At 36.3% G+C, this 24777-nt stretch overlaps 1 protein-coding gene across 4 annotated transcripts in view; it reads left to right on the top strand.

Moving 5' to 3' along the window:
- The first annotated feature begins 2120 nt into the window (after nt 1-2120).
- LOC107782573 (uncharacterized) overlaps nt 2121-24777 on the top strand; it is a 30091-nt gene continuing 7434 nt past the window's right edge. For 2 of the 4 annotated variants that reach the window (XM_075226258.1, XM_016603466.2), the window contains exons 1-14: nt 2121-2589; nt 3377-3536; nt 4728-4820; nt 6418-6520; nt 6717-6882; nt 15205-15379; nt 17046-17174; nt 17295-17858; nt 17955-18596; nt 21347-21421; nt 22148-22261; nt 22333-22569; nt 24052-24099; nt 24227-24370. In XM_075226258.1, coding sequence (XP_075082359.1) covers nt 2384-2589; nt 3377-3536; nt 4728-4820; nt 6418-6520; nt 6717-6882; nt 15205-15379; nt 17046-17174; nt 17295-17858; nt 17955-18596; nt 21347-21421; nt 22148-22261; nt 22333-22569; nt 24052-24099; nt 24227-24370 — 2856 coding nt within the window. In that variant the 5' untranslated portion in view covers nt 2121-2383. Of the gene's footprint in view, nt 2590-3376; nt 3537-4727; nt 4842-6417; nt 6521-6716; nt 6883-15204; nt 15380-17045; nt 17175-17294; nt 17859-17954; nt 18597-21346; nt 21422-22147; nt 22262-22332; nt 22570-24051; nt 24100-24226; nt 24371-24777 lie in introns of all 4 variants that reach the window. The other 2 variants (XM_075226257.1, XM_016603458.2) reach the window with 1 other exon arrangement.

Raw genomic sequence — 24777 nt, 5'->3', positions numbered from 1 at the left:
GAATAATATATCAAAGTAGAGGGGTATATTTGGCCCTTTCCCTTTTTTAGACAAAATATCTAAAATCTAATAAATTATCTCTAGTTATGATTTTATCTAACATGTAAAACGTATTTTTGAAGGATATAAAAGAGTTGCCTACTTATTTTGAAAAGTTTTATTGTCAGTGTATTTTTCCTAAAAAGCAATCTCCAACAGTAATAGTTTATGTTTGGCAAATCAATTTAAAATATAATTTTTCCAATATTAGAGCAGAAATTTGTACTTGGGCAAGCTTCTAATTATATTTTTAGCTTCTAATAACTACCAAAAAATGTATTTTTCTCCCTAAAGATTTTACCAAACACCTTAATTCCTTAAAATAAGAATTTTAGGAAGGATTTAAAAATTAATTTAATCTACGAAGATTTTCAGTTAGAAAGTGTTATTTGAATACTTAGTAATGAAGGACTTTAAATAGATTTTTAATTAGAAAGTTTTTATTTGAATATGTAGATGCCCTATTTTCGAAGTCGATTATATTATATTTAAAAAATCCAAAAGTAAAATATTAAATCGACTCTTTAGCATTATGTCAAAATAGATTTTTAATGGATAAAGCTATAGTTTCAGTTAAATATTTAAAGTTTGGGATAGAACAATATTAATAATTTGAATCAACAAAAGATATCTATTTCCTTTAATGTTGAGAATAAATAATTAAGTCGGGATAAACTATTATTAATAATTTGAATCAATAAAAGATTTTGTTTTCATTATTGTTAGAATAAATAATAAGTCTTTGAAAACTAACAAGGGGAAATTACACATTTGACTCCACGGCTAGAAATATTTACAGTCGCTAGCCAATAAAAAATATATTGTATAATAACTATATTATATTATATTATTTGTCGGTTATTTTCTTGAAAATTTAAGTTAATTTCTTAAACTAATTAGCAAAAGAATTCAATCCAGTTCTTTTTCCAAATTCAACATATAAATGTATTTAATTTCAAGTTACATATAAAATTACTATCTAGACGCGTAAAAGAAGGATCAATACTCATCATCTTCATGAATTTATACCTTTATTTTAAAATTTAAACATAATTTTTAATACAATATTTATTTAAAAATTTAAAAAGTTTATACTCATTGAGAAAAGATACACGCACAAAGCGCGTACCATAACACTAGTTATCTAATATCATGTTTGGCCAAACTTCTAAGATCATCTTATTTTGAAAAGTATTTTTCTCAAACAATTTGTGTTAAATTAAAAAGTACTTTTGAGCAGCAATTAGTGTTTGATCAAACTTTTAAAAAGTACTCCTATGTGTATTTTCTCAAAAGTGCTTGTCCAAAAAGTACTTTTGGGGATAAGCTAATTCTTTTTGCTTCTAAAAAGCTGCTATGTTTATACTCAAAGTCATTTTTTTCTTCTTCTAAAAACTTGTTCAAACACCTTAACTTTGAAAAAAAATACTTTTTGGCCAAAAAAAGAAAAAAAATCTGGCCAAAGAGAAGATTGGCCAAATATGCTATAAATGGCTATGAATATAATATAGTTTTTTAAAAAGTCGTTACACCTTGAATAGCGTTGTGCAAATAGTCTGCCCCATTTTACGATGTTTTGTCGTAAAAATAACACGGGCTAGCCAGTTTTTGGACCAGTAATTCAAAAATAGTCACGTTTGCAAAGTAATTGAAAAATAGCCACTATTTTGTTGCAACACGGACCGGTCCAGCATAATATACTGGAGATTGGTGCACCTGTGTATGAACTTCTAGCATATTATGCTAGAACTCCAACACGCGAAAAGTTCCAGCATAATATACTGGAGATTGGAGCACCTGTTGTGTATGAACTTCCAGCATATTATGCTGGACCGGTATATTATACTGGAACTCCAGTATAATATGCTAGAGTTCAAGTATATTATGCTAGAATATTTTTCAGATTTTGAACATTATTTTCGTTTAGATTTATCTTTACATGAAAATTGGCTAAATTTTGATTACTTTTGAAACTGTGGCTATTTTTCAATTACCACTTGTAAATCTGGCTATGTTTTAAAATCTCCCTGTTTTGTCGCGTGGCGAGTTATATGAACTCGGCCCAATAGCCGCTCCAACTCCAAGCCCCAAAATTTCCTCAACAAATTCAAAATCCCCAACTGATATCCCCCTCTCTGCACAGCACAAAATGGTTGAATCCAAAAAATCCTTTTCAAATCTCAATTTATGATATCTCTCCTTCAGGCCAGCGCACTATTTCATCCGTGTCTTCTATCCGGCTCGGTGGAACCCTACACAGGTGTCGGCGGACGGCAAGGCAATTTCTCCGACCTCATTCAAAGCCCTAAGTATAAATAAAACCCTAGCTACTCTCATTGTTAACATGGCCGGGGGACCAATTCGTGAGCAAGCTCTACCGCTACTCGCAGCCGCTAACAACCACGGTGATTTGACAGTAAAGTTATCTTCGTTGAAGCAACTGAAAGATATACTGTTATCAGCTGAGCCATCACAGGTTGCTGAGCTTTTCCCTTATTTAATAGACCTTAAGTCATCGCCCCAAAGTCTCGTTCGCAAATGCCTCATCGAGTAAGTTCAATTGAACCTTTTTCTAATCCTTTTCCATTTTCTATGGTACTATTACAATTAGGAACTCAACCATTTTTTATATAGTTCGTAAATATGTATAAATTTTATTTTAAATTTAAAAGTATCAGAATTGAGATAAAAAATTGAACTTTTGGGAGTACATGCCAGTGTCTTTTTTGGTGATAGGGAGTGGTAAATAGTGGGTACTTGAATCAAAATTGGGTTAGTTTCTGCTAAGGAAATAAATAATTGCACCTTTTTGTGTGATTGAATTGGTTCTTTAGATTCGTATTAGAAGGTTATTAGTATATTAGGTACAAATATATGCTTCAAGGTGGTGGAGGGTGTTGCATTTATGTATTTCCCTTTCTGTGATTGACAAGGATTGATAATTACAGCTTGACACCTTCTTTTCCACATATAAAAGGTAGGTCTTGCTAAAATTTAATTACTCCTGGACAGGAGAGGTTGCTCTAGCGGTCAGAGCCATCTGCTTCTAACCAAGAGGTTGGGCGGTCGAGTCAGCAAGGGAGTGGGGGTGGAACTGGGAATTCCACTCTTCGTCCTTGAGTATGGGTATTTATTTGGGGGTGCGGTACCAAATGAAAAACATAATAAAATTGATTACTTGCTGTTGCAATTGGTAGTTGGTAAGTTGCTATCAGCTGATGCTAGAATAGGGTTGTAACAAATGTGCTTGCATGTGATTGGTATTTTGATTTTATGGATATTGGTTTTTTCTCGATATTGTTTTCGTCATTTTAACCTTATTGTACATCTATGTCAGGGTAATTGAGGCGGTTGGGATGAAAGCAAAGGAACATTCATTGGTGTTAATGCCCGTGTTATTCGCATGTTTAAAAGATACGAGTTCTATGGTGACAAAGCAATCAATTATATCTGGCATGAAAATCTATTGTGGCGTGTTGGAGGAATTATCATATCAGGTCACATACTTGTTCATAGTTCTGCATTTGCTTCTTTTGCTCTATCTTGTTGACTGAGCCTTCATGCAGCATAGACTTGTTTCACTCTGATCTTTAATCATGGTTGTAAATCTTCTGAGGAGATCTTTGGTCTCTTCATCCCTTATCCCCCCCCAAAAAAAGGTTTGGTCTCTGCAGTGTGAGTCTTGTGCCTTGGGCCACCTCATTTGTTTTCTGATGTTTTAAACTTGTTAGTATTTTAAGACCACAACTGCATAAATTTCATCTGTGCTCAATCAGAAGCTTGGATGATAACGCGTTGGTTGGGGATGATAAGATTTAAAGGAGGCCGAAGGCTAATCTTGAAGGCTCTCTTTCAAGTTTGGAGACACAATGTTTGGTTCTGAAATCTTCTTTTTGTGCTAGTTCTTTCTGAAAGATTTTAAAACCAAAAATGTAGTAAACAGATGCTGGTTAACATAGCTTGACATTTCTATGTAATCGTACAGTGGTATTCTCTTTGTTCATTTAGTAATTATTCATTCACTCTATAAAGGAAAGTGAAGTTTGGTCGGTTGACGGCTGATGAAGGATTTTTGTGCCTGACTAGTGCCATTAGTAATTGCTATAATATAGAGGGTTGTGTGGTATAAAGAACGTGTTGGCAGGGAGGTTGATGCTATACGATGTGCTTTTAATACCTTAATGCTTCATGCCTATCTTGTCAGGTTCTTGAAACTATGCTAGATTTTGTTTTAACAGAACTTATCTTTTGTGTCTGATATGCATTGGAGTCACTAGCTTTGGTTGGGTGTGTGGTTGTGTGTATATATATTATCTTTAAGTTTATCCTCCCTGTCCTTGTGCACTTTCTGTTACACAATCTGTTACTCCTTCCGTCCCAATTTATGTGGCATCGTTTGACTTTGCCCGTAAATTAAGAAAGAAAGACTTTTTAAAATTTGTGGTCTAAAATTAGCCTTAGAAATTTGTGGCCATAAATCATCTCTCTAAGGGTAAAATGGAAATTTTGAAGTTAAATTGTTTCTAAATAAAGAAAGGCGACATTCTTTTTGAGACAAACGAAAAAGGAAAGAGTGCCACATAAATTGGGACAGAGGGAGTACATGTTTAATTTGTCATTCTGTTCACAAAGCTTATCTTCTTCTCTAATGCATTTGAGGTTCTAAATCCTTCTTTTATAAATTATAGTTTCACCGGCATGGTATAGTTGAGAGGTGGCTTGATGAGCTCTGGACATGGATGGTCAAGTTCAAGGATGCTGTCTTTGGCTTTCTTTTTGAGGTATCTTGTTTTGCTCGTGTGGTAGGTGCTTGTTGGCTAGTGGACTTAATTATCAATTTTGTTGTCACTTGGATCTAGGAACCGCAGCATCTTTTTGAATTCGTCCTCACAACAACTTGCCAAAATGTTTGTTCTAAAGCTTATCCTTTTCCTCTCCGTTGATAAACGGTTTTCAGTTTTACCTTGTAGAGGTTCCAACAAACTTCATATTGGACATCATCAGGATCATGATATTTTGTGAACTTTTAAGACAGAATCATAATATTTTGGTGAGCTAATAAAAAAGGATCATAATATTTTGTGAATGTTTTACAAATAATAAACTAGAACTTTTTGGCTGTTGGATATCTCTAATCTGGTGAGAGGATTCATCCTTCCATAGATACTTATTTATTTATTTGTTTATTTATTCATTCATTCTAGACTTCTGGTTCGGGGTGGGGTGGGAGGTAAAATTATCTCTTTACCATATGTGACTAGCTACTAGGTTACCACAGGAGGAGCGGTCTATTCAAAGAAGGAAATGTAAGCAAGAGAATGCCCTTTTAATTCCTTAGATTAACTATCTCGCTTCTTTCATTGTTATGAAGCTCGGGGTCTATTTAAAAAGCGGTCCAAGTCTATCGGGCTTTAAGCGCAAAGCGCAATTAAAGTGTGGGCTTTAGTTAAAAAAGGCACAACGAAGAAAAAAAATGTATATGTAATGCAAAGAAAAGTGACAATTTCATTCATAATGATTTCCTCAACAATTAATATATCTTTTTGCCGATCATATTTATTGTTTTGTACTGCTTTATTCAAGATAGAACTTATAGGCAATGAGGCGCAGGCCTTAGTGTCTTGCCTACATTGAAGCGCAACCTAAGTGAGGCGAAGCGCATACCCTGATCTTTTCTGAGCTTTAGGGCTTAAGTGCGCCTCAAATGAGAGTATGAAAAATACATATTCTCGACCTTTTGGCTTAGATCAAGTTAGTATGTATGAAATGACTAGTCACTTTCTCCTTCTTTGTGTCTGTGTTAGTGTATGTCCTGCCTGTCCTACTGTGCAGGATAGGAGAGAAGGAAATGATCAGAGAATGTTTAAGTTGTGAGGGAGAGTCTGGTTATCTAACGTGAAGAGGATGAAGTAGATGCAAGATTTAAAACAGGCTTCTGTCAAGTTCTGCAAAAAAGGGAATCTAAGTTTCACTTTGTGCCAAGATGTCAAATGATGATTTACTCTTTGCATTTGTGTACCTATTTTAGCCTCATTTTAGTAGCCAGTTTCGGAAGTTACTGCATTTTGGAAATAAGGAGATGAATGGATATCCGCGAGCATGAGGTTTACTTATATATATTGTGCAGTCTCGAACCTTGAAGTGTAGTGTTTCATGATGATGTCTTTGTGAGATCTGCTACCAAATGTTTACCTAATTTAGACTTACCGTTCCTTGTCTTTTGCTCTGTTAATCTCTGGGGCGCAGGAGGGCTTAGCAAAAGGGAAATAGAAGAAAAAGTAAATCCATTTTCGGGTCTCCCTGATTTGCTTTAGGGATGTCCTACCGCTAATTGTTTGGCACATTCAAATGACATGCTTTTTGGATATGTTTTTACAGGCAGGCCCAATTGTTACAAAACTGCTGGCATTGAAGTTTCTCGAAACGTATATTTTACTTTTCACACCGGATACAAATGATTCTGAAAAATATGCAGCACAAGGTAAATTTTTACAGAAAATCAAGGATGGGAAGATTCTGAGTATAGGCGTTTTATCATGATTCACTATTATATAATGTAGCTTATCAGAAAAGAATCACTAGGATAATTTTATTCCTTTATCCGTTTTCCATGTTTTCTGTTTGCTGATTCTGATATTTGTTTGTGCTTTTAACGCGTCATTTATTTATGCCTGCAGATAAACATGGACGGAGTTTTAATATTTCATGGGTAGGTGGTCATCACCCTGTTCTTGATCCGGCTGCACTTACATCAGATGCCAAAAATACTGTTGGCACTCTATTGGATTTATTGCGCTCAGCTAGTTCTCTCCCTGGTTTACTAACCATTTCTGTAATTAATAGGTGAGCTTTTATCTGTTTTACTCAAAAACTTGTATTATTTATTTGGTAAGTGCTATGCTTGATCTCCAGGGAAGATTCGAAATTCATCTATTCTAGTTGAAAGATTTCTGTGCATTGTTCGTTCTTTCCTGTATGAGAGGAGTCCTATTTGTGAATGGATAGAGGTTGAGAAAATAGACTTGAAGAAGTTAGTGTTAGTACAAGGTTAGGAAATTGCATGAGTTGCAGTTTCAGATTGAGGGCTGTCAATACAGAGATCGGCTGATAAGTTTCTAGTTGGGGGGTTTGTTGGTGCCCTTATTGGTGATGCTGATCACCTAGGGTACATTCACTAGGAGCTTTGAATTCCTTTACGTCATACATAAGCCACATTTCTCTTCTGTAGAATTATAAGGAGCACATATGAACAAGATCTGTGTTGTGAGCGTGCTTCTCATGTTGAAGTTATATATGTGGAGGTTTTTTAGACTCTATGTGGATTTTCTGCTTCAATGCCTGTAAGGACTTGGGGCCACGGTGTTAAGTGGGTAATGCCCAACAGTGTTAAGAGCTTGTTGGAACAATGGCATCATCAGAAAATGGCAAAAAGGAACAAACAGTATGGAGGACAATTCTTTTGTGTTTTATGGACAATATGGCTGGAAAGAAATAGTGTTTGTTTTGAAGGGAGAAGACAACATGTTTTCAGAATTAAAAATAGCTGTCTTTTGAACTTGTATTTTTGGTGTAATAGAAGTACTATTGAAACTATGGAGCAATACTTGGACTTTTTAGAAGAGATAGGAGATTTGTAGTTGCCATGTAAGTGGCTTCGGCAGATGTTGGACTGATGTAACTTGTACCATCTTGGTACCTTTTAATAAAATCTCACCTTATAAAAAACAAGGACGTAGGGCCACAACTACTTAGAATACTACATTCTGCTAAGTTATGATTTTTCTGCAATTTGATATGCTCTTCTAGGATATATTAATAAATTGTTTTGCAGATTATGACTGAATTCAATAAAAAAAATACAATCCCGCTACTATTAACTGCTAGGAAGATCTCTCCCTGTCTGTTTCTTTTTCTTTTTGGAATGAAATTCTTCTATAAAAAAAGGGCAGCCCGGTGCACTAAGCTTCCGCTATGCGCGGGGTCCGGGGAAAGGCCAGACCACCAGGATCTATTGTACGCAACCTTACCATGCATTTCTGCAAAAGGCTGTTTCCATGGCTCGAACACATGACCTCCTGGTCACATGACTGCAACTTTACTAGTTACGCCAAGAATGAAAATCTTCTATGTTTTTCAGAAATGGAGTAGATAGTTTTTGACAACAAATTGGTGTGACATCAATGAAATGATATTTGAGTTATCATGAAAAAACATGCTTTGAAAGAATAAACTGCTTAAGAGCAAGGTATGTATTATGTAATGAAGATAATTGAGTTATTATCTTTCTGCTTAGGGAAAGGCAATCTTTCTGGTATTTGCTCAGCTTCTCTATCCTCTTTATTTTTTTGGTGTTGAAATGTGTGAAATATGTGGTACTTAAAGGTGATATGCAAAAGTCATGTTTCGAGCTAGGTACTAACACTTAAGTGCTCTATCTGTAATTCTGCATGTAAAATTGTTACGGTAAAAAACTTCAAGTATGGAACCAAATCAAAAGACAACAAACTTTTATGGACACAAGTGCTTATTATCATAAGGAGGCAGATTTAACATTCAAATCAGATAATACGTCTTAACCCACCTCTGTAAATATAATGATGTTGTATTCTGAAAGAAATGAGCTGAGGGAGAGAAAAAGTTCTCTACCAGCAAAGTAAGAATGCGTCCTGGTACATCCAACAGTGTGATCAATGTGTCGCTGTTTTGCACCTATTTAATGTTTTAGGACCTCTGCACAAAACATTAAAAGAAGAGATGGAAACAACAAACTTCTCTAACTGGGTGTGCAAGCATGCAATCGAGTTGAAATTGACGTGTAGGGTCGGTGTTTTAGTAATTGCCTAGAATGGTGTTGTGTAGAGTTAATTAAATCTTATTACTTTATAAAAAAAATGATTATGCTTGTGTAGAGTTTTCTCCTAAGAAGTGCAAACATATGGGCTGTTATTTTTCCTTTTGAATTTTTTTTATCCTAAAGGTACGTGTGCCCCCGTACTAAACATGTTTTTTTTTCCGGGTTTCAGATGAGATGGTAAAACCATTCAGATGGTAAAACCATTCAAATATTTTTTTTGTTCTTTTATATTGTGTATGATGACAAGAGTGGGTTGCTCAAGTGGTGAGCACCTTCCACTTCCAACCAATAGGTTGTGAGTTCGAGTTACCCCAAGAGCAAGGTGGGGAGCTCTTGGAGGGAGGGAATTAAAAAAAAAAATAAAAAAAATATTGTGTATGTTAAGTTAGAGTATCTTTTCAAGTCAAACACATTTGGCAACAGGACCTGTGTATGTTTTGACGGATGGTTTCACATTGGTGTGAGGCATCAGGATTCTTATTTATCTCTATGTGATAGGGCTAGACGAACTTACTTTGGTTCCTGTACTTTTGTCTCTATCTTTCTTGATTTCTTTCTAGACAAGATGTGTCATTTTAATGTAAAAATCCTTTTCGAGTAAAGATAAAAAGGATACATGACAGATCTAAACTACAGGAGTGGAAATAAACAAGAAATTTGTTTGTTTTTCTGATTTCGTGATACTAAAGTGTACAATTTTCCGATAACGTGGTGTCTGTGTCAGCTAGCACACCTTCACTAATTTACAGGTACCTGTTACCTCCCACCAGTACAAGTACATGGTAATTCTGTCCACCAAGGCTTTAGATGGGAACCTACGTAAAATGTACATTAAATACCATGTTGCTCCCTCTCTCTTAAAGAAATCATACGACTTCCTGTTTTGTCTGTCTTAAAATTGTCACTTCAGTCTTCCCTAGGAATTTTATTCCTCACTATTCACTTTATATTTCTGTTACTTTATTATAGTATATTATTATAAATGTCACATGTCTTCTCTAAAGATCTCAATAACCTTCAAGAGGCTAACTTTTAGCTCTATTTTAAGGTCACCTTTTTCTTAACGTATTAATTAATTTCAACTCTACTCTTATTACCCGTGTCAAGTCAAACTAAGACTAAGTTTGGTAAAGCGGGAGCATGTTCTGGGGTTACTGGCTGCTTTCATCAACAAGACAAGTTGTTTCTTATGTCTATTTTGAAATGACTTGAGATGACATTTACTATGTATGGAAGCAACTATAATGTGACAATTAGTTTATACTTGTTTTTGGTATTATTATGGTAGTTGATAAAGTTTTATTTCTTTTTCCGGCGTAAATGGCAACATGTCACTTATCTTTGCTGAAAGTTTTTGTTACATTTGTCAGAAAAATCTAATCTGAAGATCCCTTGTCATAGTAGATTCCATGTTGCCCCAGCTAGATAAAACTACTTGCTGCCTTTGCTTCTGAAATCTGAACTCCAAAATTTTTGTTGTGATTTCTGTTTTATTTATTATTTTGAATTTATGGAGAGATGACAAATACTTGGTAATGGCTGTAGTTCAGGTTCAACTGCTTATTTTTGCTGTTATTGCAGCATGAGCCCAGCTTTTTAACATGGAGTTAAAATGGCATTTTGCTTGGAATGCTGAACTGATGGTTCAGATAACTGATCTAAAAGTTAGCTGATTTCCACAAGATTGACAGATGGTAGGGCAGATTAAGCGGTGGATAAATTGGTCACATCATTTGCAATAAGAACTCTTTGGACAAGCTATTAACCAAGCATTGTACATTTTCGGAGACAACATTAAAGTTTAGCAAATTTTGATCTCTTTAATTGTACATACTACATCGTTACCTTGTAGTGTCTGAGACAAGTGTTGTTTGATAATGTATTGCTATATTTTGTAACATTGACACACTTCTTATTACCCAGATAATCAAATTTTTCGACAGGGTTTACTCCCTGGATAAACCTTCTGTTGTCACTTTCTGTTTTTTTCTTTTGTGCTGCTGTTACATTGTCAAGTTTACTGTATGACATGCCGTATTTCACGTTACTTTTGAACTTATAAATTGGCGATACTGTACTTAGACCTTTTCTATAGGTAATTGTGAGTCTGTAAAGTTTTCCTAAACAAAAAATTCCTTGAGGAATAGCTTTTCATTCCTGTATGGTGCCACTAAAATTTCTGTGGTATGCCGCTTTTTTCTTCATCTTGTCAAAATTTTAAATTCCTCCCAAGTGTGGACAGTGACATACCAATTGGTATGTATATAGCGGAGCTGCTGTAGCATGAGCGAATCCTGTAAATGTGAATTGACTCTTTGCATTATATCAAGCAATAATACATCGTTATCAATTGTAATAAGCAAAGAATACATTAAAAGTTTGCTACTTAATGGCATTTTGAAAGCAAAAACAGATAAAATGCTAAACTGGTTTTTGAATGACAAATCTATGGACTCTGGGAAAGACTGCATGTAGATTGTTATGTTGTGTTGGAAATTTCCCTGCTTTTATGAGCGCTTCTTTATCTTTTTTAGAGTGTCTTGTTTCGATATGACTGAAAAGGAATGTGATCCAAGTTTTGCAGGGCATGTCTTTCCTTTAGGAGGAACACATATGTTGTCAACTGCAGGATATTATGTTCTGTTCTCCTTTTTCCCGGGAATGACAATTTCTGACATATTATGATGTTAAACAAGTTTAAAGCTCTCTCTTATCAAGCAGAATGTTTTAGCTGCTTTAGAAGATGAAATCACTGGACTTCCATTTTAGTTGGATAGCAGGGCAGCACAGTATTGCCTTAGCATCTCCTTGACACCAAGTAACGAGTAGCTTCATGTAACAAATTTAAATGATGAAATTAATGGCCCTCATTGTGGCAAAACTTTAGATTAGAAAAGAAATTGAGGATGACATTTTCTTTTGATAAAGTAATAAATTTCATTAAAACAGGGCAAAAACGCGCCCGTATACATGATGTAATTGAAGATGATTAACTCGAGCTTATTGTGGTTATTTGATAAGGCAACAACTTACTAATTCTAAGAAGTTGTCCTCATTATACTTTCAAATGAAAAGAGATACTCTGAATCATGCCCTTAATATATTGAAGTTTGAGCTAGTTGACCGAGCATTTGAAACTTGATGTCTGAAGTATGGAACGAGATCTTGTTAAGTTGTTCCAGGAAAATGTTCCAGATAATTGTGCTTCTAGACGCTTAGCATTATGTGGAAAACATTTCAAAAATGTTGCATGGTTGTACATGGATTAATTTCTGTGTTTTTCATCTTTTATTATGGTGTTGCTGGCTACTTGCCATTTGGAAGTGTCATGTATTATAGAAGTTGCATAAACATTGTTTTAACACTTGACTACTGTGTTTACTTGAATACATATATTCTTAATTATGATGGTGGTGTCTAAACCAACTTGAGCCCACTTGTGGTAATCTAGATAGGATAAGGTAGGGTCAGCCGAATCTGGATCTAGTGGGGTTGAAATAGATCCTCCGAGCTGTTTGCTACAGCTCGCAAGTTTAGATGCTACATAATCCTGCCCGCCTAGATTGGAGCAGATGGTCTTTCACTGAGTGTTGTAGTTGGGTTAGGACCTGATAATCTTATTTTGCTGAGGACATTGTATTACCATGGATCGTAACAACTGATTAGGGGTGTGTGTGTGTGTGTGCACACATAATAAACATATATGTATTATGTGTGTGTGTGCTCACACATAATAAACAGATATGTGTGTGTGTGTATATGTATGTGTGTGTTTGTATGTGGTATGTTTATATGATGTATGCATGTATATGTATACACGTTGGACCTCCAGTTCCCTGTTTTACCTTTTGAGCTAATTTACTATGAAATTAATGTCGGAAGAAAATTGAATAAATAACATTGTCAAGTATCAACCGAGAATTCCAACAACTTTCACTTCATGGACTGCTTTCATTATTGCATAAGATTGTCTTGGGTGGAGATATGAGTTTGTTAATTGCGTGCTTTATATCTTTTTAAGAGAGGGCAACAAGTGCTAATCTTGTGAAAATATCTTGCATCAAGAAACAATGCTTGTAAACGCAAAAGCAAAAACATGCGAAATTTCTTTGAGCTAAAGATTGATGAACATTCTCAGTACAATGTGCCTCGGTGAGTAAAATATTGATCGTGCCATTAGCTCCTAATTGTTAACAGAAGAGTTAGATGAAATTCTTATATAGTTTAGCTTCATGTTTCTCCATATTCAAGTATCGTTGGACACTTTAATTTTTATTGCAATAGTAGTTTGGTTTCCTTACACCTGATTGTAGTGTATGGATCTTGCGTAGCAAAGCAATAACTGAATGATTCCCACCTGCAATTAGGGTAGTGAAAATAGTGACACGATTTAGTCTAGTTGCCAACAATGGTCAGTGTATATTCTGATGCCGTTGGCAGTAGTGACTAGTTAGCCAAAGTTTGGTTTTGGTATGCCTGGTTGAAGTGAAAATAGTGACATGATTTAGTCTAGTTGCCAACAATGGTCAGTGTATATTCTGATGCCGTTGGCAGTAGTGACTAGTGAGCCAAAGTGTGGTTTTGGTATGCCTGGTTGAAACCAAGCTTTACTTGGGATTCATATAGCCGACCCCAATTTGTTTGGGACTGATACGTAGTTGTTGTTCGTGGTCATTGGATGTTACTTGACCCATTGTGGTGGCAGATATTGTAGAGGGGCCAGCTTGCTGTATAACATCTGAAGATGTGGAAGTTCTGGTATCATCTTTTTTAGCAGCTGGGTTTGTTCTTAAAGTCTAGTGATTCCATTGAGTAATATGCATAGATAAATATAGTGATTGAAAAGGACAGCCCGGTGCACACAGCATCCCGCAGAGTCCGGGGAAGGGCCGTGCCCCAAAGGTTGTGATGTAGATAAATATAGTGATTGTGCTTGTTAAAAAATAGATAAATATAGTGGTTATCATTGAGTATAGATCTGTTAAAACGAGGATGGGGTTTATGTTCTTAGTAAATAATGTAACCTCGCTGTAGAGGTATGCATATTAATGTTCCTTAGTGTGTAATGGTTAGTGTGCGATGTGTCCTAGTCTTGATTTTGTAATAGAGTATGGTGGACACATTTTTATCTTAGTACGATTTGTGCAATGTAAAGATCTTATTATTGTCCTTAACATCTTCTCCCTCAACTCAACACTCTTGCTGTGTAGTTGGTTTCTAAGGCATTTGGGAATAAGGTAAAAAAACATTTCCAGTAAACATTTCCTCATAATATCAAACACGTATTCATGCTTCTACTTGGTGTTTCTTTTGATGCTTATGTGCTGAAATGTGTCAAAAGCTGTAAATTACATAAATAGCAAAACCATGATGTGGTTAGCCTTTCAAAATGGTCAGATAGCAGTAATTCATGCTTCAACTTGTGTAAAAAAAATCTCTTTGATGGAATTTGCTTGTCTCAAGAAGATATGGACATGGAATGCTCAGGTAGATTTTGGTTGGAAAAAATGTGCGTGCTATTAGAAGGATAAAAAAGAAGAGAATACCGCTTACACAGGTGTATCCCAAGCTAAGAAACTATTCTTTCTATTCATTGAAAAATATGTTGACTAATCTCCCAAGCTATAGATATGTCTCAGTTTCTCTTTTGCCTATACTTCCATCCTCCCATAATTCCTCTTTAACAGATTCAAGGGCTTCTGTAACTAGAGTTATTACTGTTAACTTTGGATTGGAATCTTCTGCAATTTTTCTCCATCCAAATCTAGTATACAGCAACAGATGGCATCAGGTAGAGCAGTAAGCTGTTTTTTAAGATCGAACATTATCAACGTGACACTGGAGATGATAAAGAGTTGAATATGAACATGTATGCTGGCCTGAGGATACTTTATCTCAGAATTGATACTTTGCTGCGACAGGACTAGTAGAAGGGCTTATCCGTGCTTGTTTATGGGTTGAGGTAGCACTTAAAGTGTCTTTTGGCTGGTAGCCTGGTACATTTAAGTTGTGTAATTTATGGGCTACTTTGCCTTCTGCTTATGAGAGACCACTGTGGTGCATTAGTTAGTTTTGTGATAAAAGGTGGTAGCTCTATATGTCAGAATGGTAGTTTAACTGTGGTAGATTATTGAGGTGAAGCAGTTACCTTATGTTTCATACTGTCACTTTGTTTTTTTGTTTCCTTTTCTATTTCCTTCTCCCCTTGAATTCGTGTTTGTAATTAATCATTTCTTTTATTTCATCTTGAACTTGTACAATTTGTTTGTCTTGCTTTATGCTTGATCTGATAACCTGAAAATTGTTTCCAGTTTGGCAGTTATAGCAAGGAGGCGACCTATCCATTATAACCGCATTTTTTCACCATTGCTTGATTTCGATCCAAACTTTGAGATGACAAAGGGTGGACATGCTGCCAGCATTCGGTATTCTCTGAGAACTGCCTTTCTAGGATTTCTGAGGTGTACACATCCTGCCATTTTGGAGGTATACTTGACATGTCATATCAGAGCCTCCTAGTTCGTTATCTATGCGTCTCTCTGTCTTCCAATTTCTGTCTTTTTTCAGTGTGTCCATTGCTGCAGCCTTCTTTGCAACTGTTTTTTTTTTGGTTATTAAACAAAGTGTATCTATTTATGCTGTGACTCTGAATTAAACATTGATAGGGAGAATGAGCTGTAGTTCATTTATAGGTTGTTGAACGATGCTCACTTTATGAACTAGCTTTTGTAGTTGGGTTAGGCTCAAGGTCCATTGTCTTAACATTGTATCAGAGCCAGATCTGTCCCTACTCTTTGGTTATCCAATGTTGGGACTTGGGCCCTCATGTTATGTTATCCACTCTCCAGTTGTCCGAACCTAGACACGCGGAGAGTGTTAGAATATTCCACATTGATTGAGGGTATATGTTGTAGTCTCCTAATATGTTCTTGTGCAATACTTACCTCATCAACTAGCTTTTGGGTTGAATTAGGGTCAAGGTTGTCCATTTCTGTAACAAGAATCTTTTTCTTCTGGCTCTTTTTGTTTGTAGGGGATAAAGTCAAATATTTCATTCATTGGCATCAGGAGGATGCATGAAATGCAAAAAGGAAATTAGCTCCTCTAATAAACTTCAAGGAACAAAGAAAATCAATTTCTCATAAATATAATGTTTCATGAGTTGCCTTCTCAATATTGTATGACTTTGGCCTGAGGATCTTACAGTTTGAAACAATTTAGGAAATTCCTTCTTTAGGGTGCTGTTTTTCTTTTGGTTCTCGTCACAAAGAGTTTGAAATTCTAAACCATCCTTTATGTTCAACCTCTGAACAGCATGATTCTCAATTTTACCAGTGCTCTGAAACCTATTCAACTTATGGACCTCACCCTGTTCCATATTGCAATTTAAGTTGTGGACCTCATTATGTTCCACAATCTGCTATCTGTGACCTTTATTTCTGTTGCCACTTGCTCTCTGATTAGATTAAATGTCATTTCTATTTTCCATCTGCAAAGCATGTGTATGCTGAACGAGACTTCTCTCTCTCTCTCTCTCTCTTTATTGTATCTGTATGTGTAAACATAATTGTTTTTAGTATGTTACACTTTAAACTGGATTTTATACTCCTGATGTTTAGAAAATCCATTTTAAGCTGTGACCATATTTCTAGATTCTACCTTCTGTAAGATTTGATGTATGATCCTAACAATGTGTCAACTTCGATCAGAATGTTCAATTTGAAACTAGAGTGTGTGATTATGTACTGATGTTATTGAGTACTCTTACCCAGTATGTTTTTTGATAATGATGAGCCCTCTTACATGTACTCATTCTTAATTCTTGTAATAGCAAACTATAAATCAAAAGGTATTTTCTTTTCCTTAAACTTCAGCTGAGGGTGGTTATTTCACTTACACTTGGACAGAGCCATACATACTTGAAGTTTAAAGAAGCAATAAGAGTACTAACATTAAACACGGTTTGATTTGCTGTGATGAGTAATGCAAGACAAAGTTGCATAGCTTCAAAAAGATTTTTGTGTTCTATACTGTAAGATGCATGAAAAGTGCTATCGGTATCTTTTAACTCTAGCACTAGAGAGAATTATTACTGATATTCTATAAATCTTAATTGAAATGACTATCTAAGTGAGTGTTTTTTTGAATTTAGTCGAGAGAAAGATTGTTAAAATCATTGCGAGCAATGAATGCTGGTGATGCTGCTGATCAAGTTCTTCGGCAACTCGATAAAATGATGAGAAATAATGAGCGAGCCTCACGTGATTCTAGATTGAACAAGGTAATTCCCTCAGTAACGGAGTCAGTTTTATTTGTTACTGAAGAACAAAGTATCAGTACTTCAAGTTGTGAAATATTTTTTTCAGAAGCCGTTCTCAGAACTTTTAACTTTCTCTTTCAGGATGAGCAGTCATCAAACCACTTGCCCTTTTTAGGTGATCCAACAAAGAAGAGGTCAACCCCATTAGATAATGAAGATCCATCTAATAACTATGATTTAACTTCAAAAAGGGTTCACTATGGCCCTAACAATCACATAGCTCCACCAGTTGAGAGAAATGATTCTGGAAAGGAATATGTCAACGGGGTGAACCCAATGGTTGAACAAATAATTGGTATGATTGGTGCTTTACTTGCAGAAGGAGAAAGGGGTGCCACATCTCTTGAAGTTCTAATATCTGAGCTTCCTCCTGATTTGTTGGCTGATATAGTCATAACTAATATGAAGCACTTGCCTAAAAATCCCCCTCCTTTAGCACGACTTGGAAGCTTGTCATTATCTCGAACAAGTGATTCTAGTAATCTATCCCAGGTTATGGCACCAATAGATTCCTCATTAGCCCCACAGGCTTGGGTTCCTGGATCCCAGACACCCACCTCTTTATCAACTGCCACAAGCACTTCATTATTAGAAATGTCTGCTTCCACAAGTCTCCCTTCAGATTCGAAACGTGATCCTAGGAGGGTGAGTAAAACTAAATTATTTTAAGTATTTTCTCTGCTGTTTGTACTCTATTTCTCTTACTAGGACAGTCTAGTAATATGTCATGATGCTTCACAGGATCCACGGCGCCTTGACCCAAGGCGTGCAGCTGTGGCTGTTGAAGTATCATCAACTCTCGTTGCAGAAGATAATACAAGTGCTATGCAATCTGCAATGCTGCAATCTGAAATGGATCCTTCCAGTTCATCTAATATTGACATTGCAGTACCCCTGGTGTCAAATTCTGAATGTATGCCGACTGTGTATCCCAAGATGGAAACTAACTCTATCACTGCTGAAAGTTCACCGACACCAGGAGCCAGTCTGTCAGCTCCCAAGGAGGAAGTTCATGATAATGACCTAAATGAAGCTATTCCTGATGACAAGATAGATACTGCGATACATGTTCCACTATCATCTCCTGGCAAAGTAGAACAGGAATTGGTGCCAGAAGTTCCATCTGAAGTTGGAGTGACAGATGAAATTTACTCTCCATTGCTAGAAACAGATCAATTTTCTCCCCCTATTTCAACTGCTGCAACCCCTGAAGATGCATGTGCGGAGTTGCCTGCGCTTCCGCCTTTCATTGAGCTGACCCGTGAGCAGCAAAGAAATATGGGAAAACTAGCTGTTGAACAGATTATTGACTCGTTCAAAAAATTAAAAGAGACAGACAACAAGCATACAGGAATGGCATTGCTTTCTCGGTTGGTTGCCCAGGTGGGGGTCAGATTTTTGGATTTTAGTTATTTGTTTTTGGTTTTATCATGGGGCTACTTTTGTTTCATTAAGTTACGAGATACTGGTTCATGAACAATTTAGATTTGAGCGATAATTTAACCATTCTGTCTCGGCTGCTGTAATATAATGTTTTTTGGAGGGAAAGCAAGCTATTCAATTGAATAAAGTGCAGTTTACCACTTAATCATTGTTGTACACTTCTTCTCTGAGACTCATTTGTTTTATACCTCTGTTGGTATACCACTTCATCTCCTTGAAATACTATTAGGTTCCTCCAGCGTCATATAATAATCATGCGCTGGGAGACACTTGAGTTGTTTTTAAGAAATGTCTATATAACTCGGGGTAGTTTCGTCTTTCCCTTTCTCGTTTGGTGTTGAAAGCTATGTTGCGCGGACTCTCCAAAATGCTGTCACACCCGTGTCGGATCCTCCAAAAATGCACTACCTTTGGAGGATCCGGCACGCGCCCGGCGACATTTTTGGAGAGTCTGAGCAACATAGGTTGAAAGTCACTTGCGAAAGAGACCACCTACCTGTTGGACCAACTCATCTTTCAGATATGATAAGAGTTTCAGCACAACTCCTAGTGTCTTCTCTTGCATGCTAAGTTAGATATGATAAACTAATTTAGCAGGAGGAACTTAATAAGATCTAGGAAGAGCATTTACTGGGCAAATGATTGCTTTTGTAAAATTCCTTAATCCATTTTGGAACTGGGGCTGGTCGGGATTATGGTCGATAGTACAATGAAAGTGGTTAAAATCGGTATCCAATTCAGGATCCTTTTGTTTCTAGAGCAGTTTGTGTACTTCTGTTGTGTAGTCCAGTATTGTTCTGAATTCGACAGGGTGCTAACTAAAGCTACATAACTGTATTTTCAAAGTGAATCAGTAAATAAGTTGATGCTTCATTAATAAGTTACAATATACTATTCGAGTATTGTGCTTGTAGAATTATGATTATTATGTTGACATAGATAACAAACACGGTCAGACTAAAACCCACCCAAAATATCTGACATGTGAAAAGTAATTTAGGTAGGTCTCAGTTAGATGGATTTATGAAGTCAAAGTTAATGTAGAACTTTGGCTAAGCTGATGCATGGTTTGAGTGCTGTTGGGATATTAACTTGAACAATGGAGATATTTTGAGAAATACTTTGTGTGCCTCTTGAATATGTCTCTTACATAATTCTCTGGCGGACCTCCCTAAATTCAAGTTTGAATCGACAATAATTGCGGGTTGCTTCATACAGCTGCTAATAGGCTCTGCAGTCATGACATGTTTCTTCTAAAGTGTTGGAAAGGCAGATTGGTGCTGAGTATTCTAGACAAGTTATGAGAATAAATTGTTAAAACTTTACACTGATGGGATAATCTGTAATCACTCATTTTCTGGAATAACACCTTGACAGTGATGGTTCTAGGCTTGTCAGGTCCATTTTTGGGAATGAATCCTGGGTTTGGGTCCACAGTATTGGCTTCATAGCCTGTTTGGCCAAGCTTTTAGGATACTAAAAAATGCTTATATTGGAGAGTTGAGGTGTTTGGCCAAGCTTATGGGAAAAATAAGTCTTTCGAGTATTAGTAAAACCAATGAGTGCAGCACATGATGTGTGGTTTAGGTGTTGGTCACGACCACAGACAAGCATGGTATTTAAGTGGAGAAGGGTAGAGGGGTGAGCTCATTATCCATCAAATTCGAACCGTGCCCGCTTTCCCTCGACGAACTCGATGTTAGGAAAAAGCTGCTTTTATGCTGAGCGGAAGATGCTGAAACAAGAGCATCTTCTTAGAAGCAGAAGCTGTTTGCCTGTTTCTATTCTTTTGGGGAGAAAAATATCTTGCCAAAAAATGTATACTTATCAAACTATCTCAAGAGTATAAAGAAAATTTAACCTCAGGCATTGTTGACACGACATCTATACCTGACCTCTCATAAACATGCTTCCTCTCTCTATTTTTGTGATCTTTATATATTTTAATTAATAAAATTAAAAAGCTTAATTAGAGTCTCTCTTGATAAATATTTCAAATCATTTTTAATTAAATAATGCTAATTTTAAAGTGAATCTTTACTAGTCCTTTTTAGTAATTGGACGCTCAAAAGCACTTTTGGAAAGATTAGTCAAAAGCAAACTACTTCCATAATACTAAGAAAAGCAAGCATTTCTCAGATGATTTGACCAAATACAAGCAACTACTGTCTGAAAGTATTTTCTGATATTCCATTCTTTTTAAGATAAGCTGATTTTTGAAAGCTCAGCCTAACATGCTAGTATTAGTTTGCAGCAAGACGAAAAGATATAACAATGCTGATCGAGGTACTAATGAAATAATGAGCTAGCCTAGGACATAAACCAGAAAGATGTAAGGTGAACCCATCATGTTGATAAAGCATTTGGTATGTGCTATCATGGCCAGTTTGCCGTCATACCTAGTCCACTTGCTTTCTTCCTTTTAGCAAGAGTTGGTTAACCATATTTGTGTGACTAGAAGTATAAATAATGGTGCTCCTTTTGTTAAATATTTTATTTTAGTGTGCTTAATTCTGTCTATTAACTGATTTACAATGAATAGGTCAAATACTTAAGTGCCATTTTTGTGAATTTGATTTGCTTTAATTGTTTTCGTAGTTTGGCAAACACTAGTCGAAGCATGTGAATAAGCGTTTGCTGCTTGGGATAGTTCAATATTTATTTACCTTTTGCATTGTCTAACCCTGCAGATTGATGCTGACGCTGATGCTGATGTAGTTGTGATGATGCAAAGGCTTATTTTCTCAGACAACCAGCACCAGAAGGTATCTACTTTCTCGCTTACTTTCAAAGTATCTTATGCTATCTTTATTGCTCAAGTTGAGCGGACAATCAAGTATGATTACTTTCTCTTTTTGTGTCTGTTAGCTTGGTTTTTATTAGGTGTAAAGTGTTTTAGACTCATATTTCAGTTAAGTGAAATCTGCCAGTTTTTACAGCTTGTTTGTCTTTGCTGCCACTAAAAATCTTCTCTGAGTGGAGTCTCTCCAAACCGGCATGTAGTTGCTGCAATAGAATTTAAGCAAAGATAAAGAGCTCATCACTTTTCTCGTTGTTCGGATGAAATTAGTCATCATAACATCTGTGGTAGCTAAAAACCTCTGATCCCTCAACTACTTCCAACAACCACAATTTTTGCAGCATCTACACACTGACACAAATCACAAAAACAGATAGCTTTCATGTGGTGTACAAAATTTATAAACAGTTTCTAGTGAGCTTTTTGCGGGCCATTTTTCTTCAGAAGCTTTGATCTTCCCCTTCTTATCTTGTCATGATCCCCCTTTATTGTTCTGTTTTTCAATTTGGGCAATCTTCTTAATGTTTTGTGCTTGGATTTGACTCCATGTCCAGCAAAGGGGCGTACACTGATATGGGTTATTAACCATAAGGTCCTTTTATGGCTTTTGTTCTGCTGTATATCTTTATGCGAATGAGTTTTTGGTGGAAAATGCAGTTGCAAGCTAATTATATGTTATTTTGACCCTCAGGTACATGAGCTTGCAATGCATGTACTTTATCATTTGCACTATCTCATGTTGTCGGATTCAGCTGAAAACTCTTCACCTGCTGCTGCGCTATATGAGAAGTTCCTCCTCACTGTGGTAAGTACATTCATTTGCTATCCTTACCTACATTATTCCCAAAGTTCCTTATGTATGTTCTTTGCTTGTAGGCAAAATCATTGCTAGATTCTTTACCAGCAAACGACAAGTCATTTAGTAGGCTCCTTGGTGAAGTTCCATATTTACCTGAATCTATGATGAAACTGCTAGTTGATTTATGCTCTGAAAATTATCTTGGGCAATATGGCCGTGATGGTGACCGTGTAACTCAGGGCCTTGGTGCAGTTTGGAGTTTAATTTTGGGGCGTCCGCCTAATCGTCAAGCATGCCTGGATATAGCTTTGAAGGTATATGACCATCAAATGTTCTGTCCTGATGATTTTCTACTTTCACTTTCCCTATTCGCCTAAGGAAATATCATAAGGGGCATCATAGAGCAACTTTTTTAGGAGTTGAAAGAGTTTTGGAAGAAAGATTTAATAAGCGGGCGTTATAATTGAAGCAAAAGAGCTGCTTTAACGTTACTTGTTTAACGTTTGTGACCTTAAGTAAAGTTTTGCAATTGGGGAAGTGCTGGTTTCATTCTCAATTATGTTACACGGACACCAATATGAGTAGTGGGTTCAAGTATTTATCTATAGGACTATATTCAATCTCTGGCAAGGTCTCTGCGTATATGGAGGATTCAAACAGAATTTCGTTTTCATGTGTAACCAGACAAACTTGCCAAGGCAAAACATAGGATTCCAGTAATATTAAGTTTTTTATCAGTAGGGTCCCAGTAATATTGATTTTTAACAACAGATGTGTTTGAGCATGAAGGTGGAGCAACACAAAAATAAGTAATCACTAGCTATAGAGAGATGAACTCATGAAAGCGATATTAAGGGTTTGACTTCTAAAAGTGTTTTGAGGAGATGATTGGGGCACAAATATAGACATAGATGGAGGAAGGGTGGCTTTGATACCATAGCTAGTTAGTGCGTTGGGTTGCAATGGAAGATTTATTAGTTGGATTATGAGATGGCTGCGCCCTCCACTTCCAACCAAGAGGTTGTGAGTTCGAGTCACCCCAAGAGCAAGGTGGAGAGTTCTTGGAGGGAGGTAGCCGAGGGTCTATCGGAAACAGCCTCTCTACCCCAGGGTAGGGGTAAGGTCTTGGGATTATACTGGGTTGTTGTTGTTGTATTATGAGATGGCTGCAAATTACATTTTGTTATAATGTTGTGCCATACATGATACATCATGTTTGGTTTTATTAATGTTAATAGTAATGTGTGCGCGCGTGTCATATATCATCTTGTAAAATGTGTTTGTTTTGTACTTTTAAAAGTTATTCTTCAATTTTTTTCTTGCATTAAGTAGTTTGATGGTGTGGCTATTTTTCATGTCATGGGATAATCCTCTTCAGAGCAAATAATAAACCCCGTATCATTTTGCTTTTTAGCATCTATCTTTTAACTTTTTTGGGGGGAGAGGTGGCCCCTGTGTATTGGGGGAACATGGATGATAAAGAGCTAAGGCCCTTGCGAGATTTGACGCTTTACCTAAATGGTGCAGGGTGGAGTTGCAATCAGAAAGTCGCAACTCTAATCTCGCTTTTAGTATCTACTTTGATGCCTATTTCTTTGTTTAGTAATAGAGTGACATCTTTTTGTGTGGAAAATCACATGTTCAGGATTGTTATCTGCTGAGTTCCCTGATACCAAATATACACAATTCTTGATGGACTGTCCTACAATTTTGCATTGTAGAAAAGAAAAGTAATGCTTGCCTTTGGCAGAACGATATTATAATGTTCTCACTAGAGTTCATGCTCTTTCACGCAGTGTGCAATTCACCCTCAGGACGATGTCAGAGCAAAAGCTATTCGCCTGGTATGCAAGTTGGTGACTTCTTTTGTGTTGCCTGCTGTGGGGTTTTCACCTGCTGGTGACCATTCTTTTTGTTTCTCATCTATGGATGGTTGTATTTGAATCTCTAAAATGTTGGCACTTTTGATAGGTGGCAAACAAACTTTATGTGCTTGGTGACATTTCAGATAGCATCGAGCAGTTTGCTAAGAATATGTTCTTGTCAGCTGTAGACCAGCATATTACAGATACAGAATATTCCCGGTCTGGAACCTCGGTTCAGAGAACAGGAGAGGTGTGTTCTTTTTTTTGTGTTTCGCCCTTAAATTCTCGCTGATTTTTGCTTTGATTAATGTCGAGGCGAGTATATTTTTAACTAAATATTTTTTCTGATCTTGATTCCTCTTTTTCCTTTTTTTTTTTTCCTTTTCTGGCTGCACTTGTTCCTTTAGTATTTGGTCTTGAAGTTGGACTCATTAGTTTTAGAGGGTTCTGCTTGATCCTTTTTGGAAATTTTGTGGTTGGAGCTCATGTTCATGTTTGAATCTCTTGTTTGTTTAGTTTCACCTCAGCTCGACCAATTTCTAAATAAATTTGAATATTTCATAAACTGAATAAATGTACTAGAAGAGGAGACTTTCCACGTTGTAGGAATATTTGAAGCTTGTCGGCTAGGTTGTGTTCGAAGATTCTGACGTTTGA

Source organism: Nicotiana tabacum, chromosome 12 (genome assembly GCF_000715075.1).
Source record: "Nicotiana tabacum cultivar K326 chromosome 12, ASM71507v2, whole genome shotgun sequence".
NCBI classification, from domain to species: Eukaryota; Viridiplantae; Streptophyta; class Magnoliopsida; order Solanales; family Solanaceae; genus Nicotiana; species Nicotiana tabacum.
This window is presented reverse-complemented; position numbering and strand designations above follow the sequence as displayed.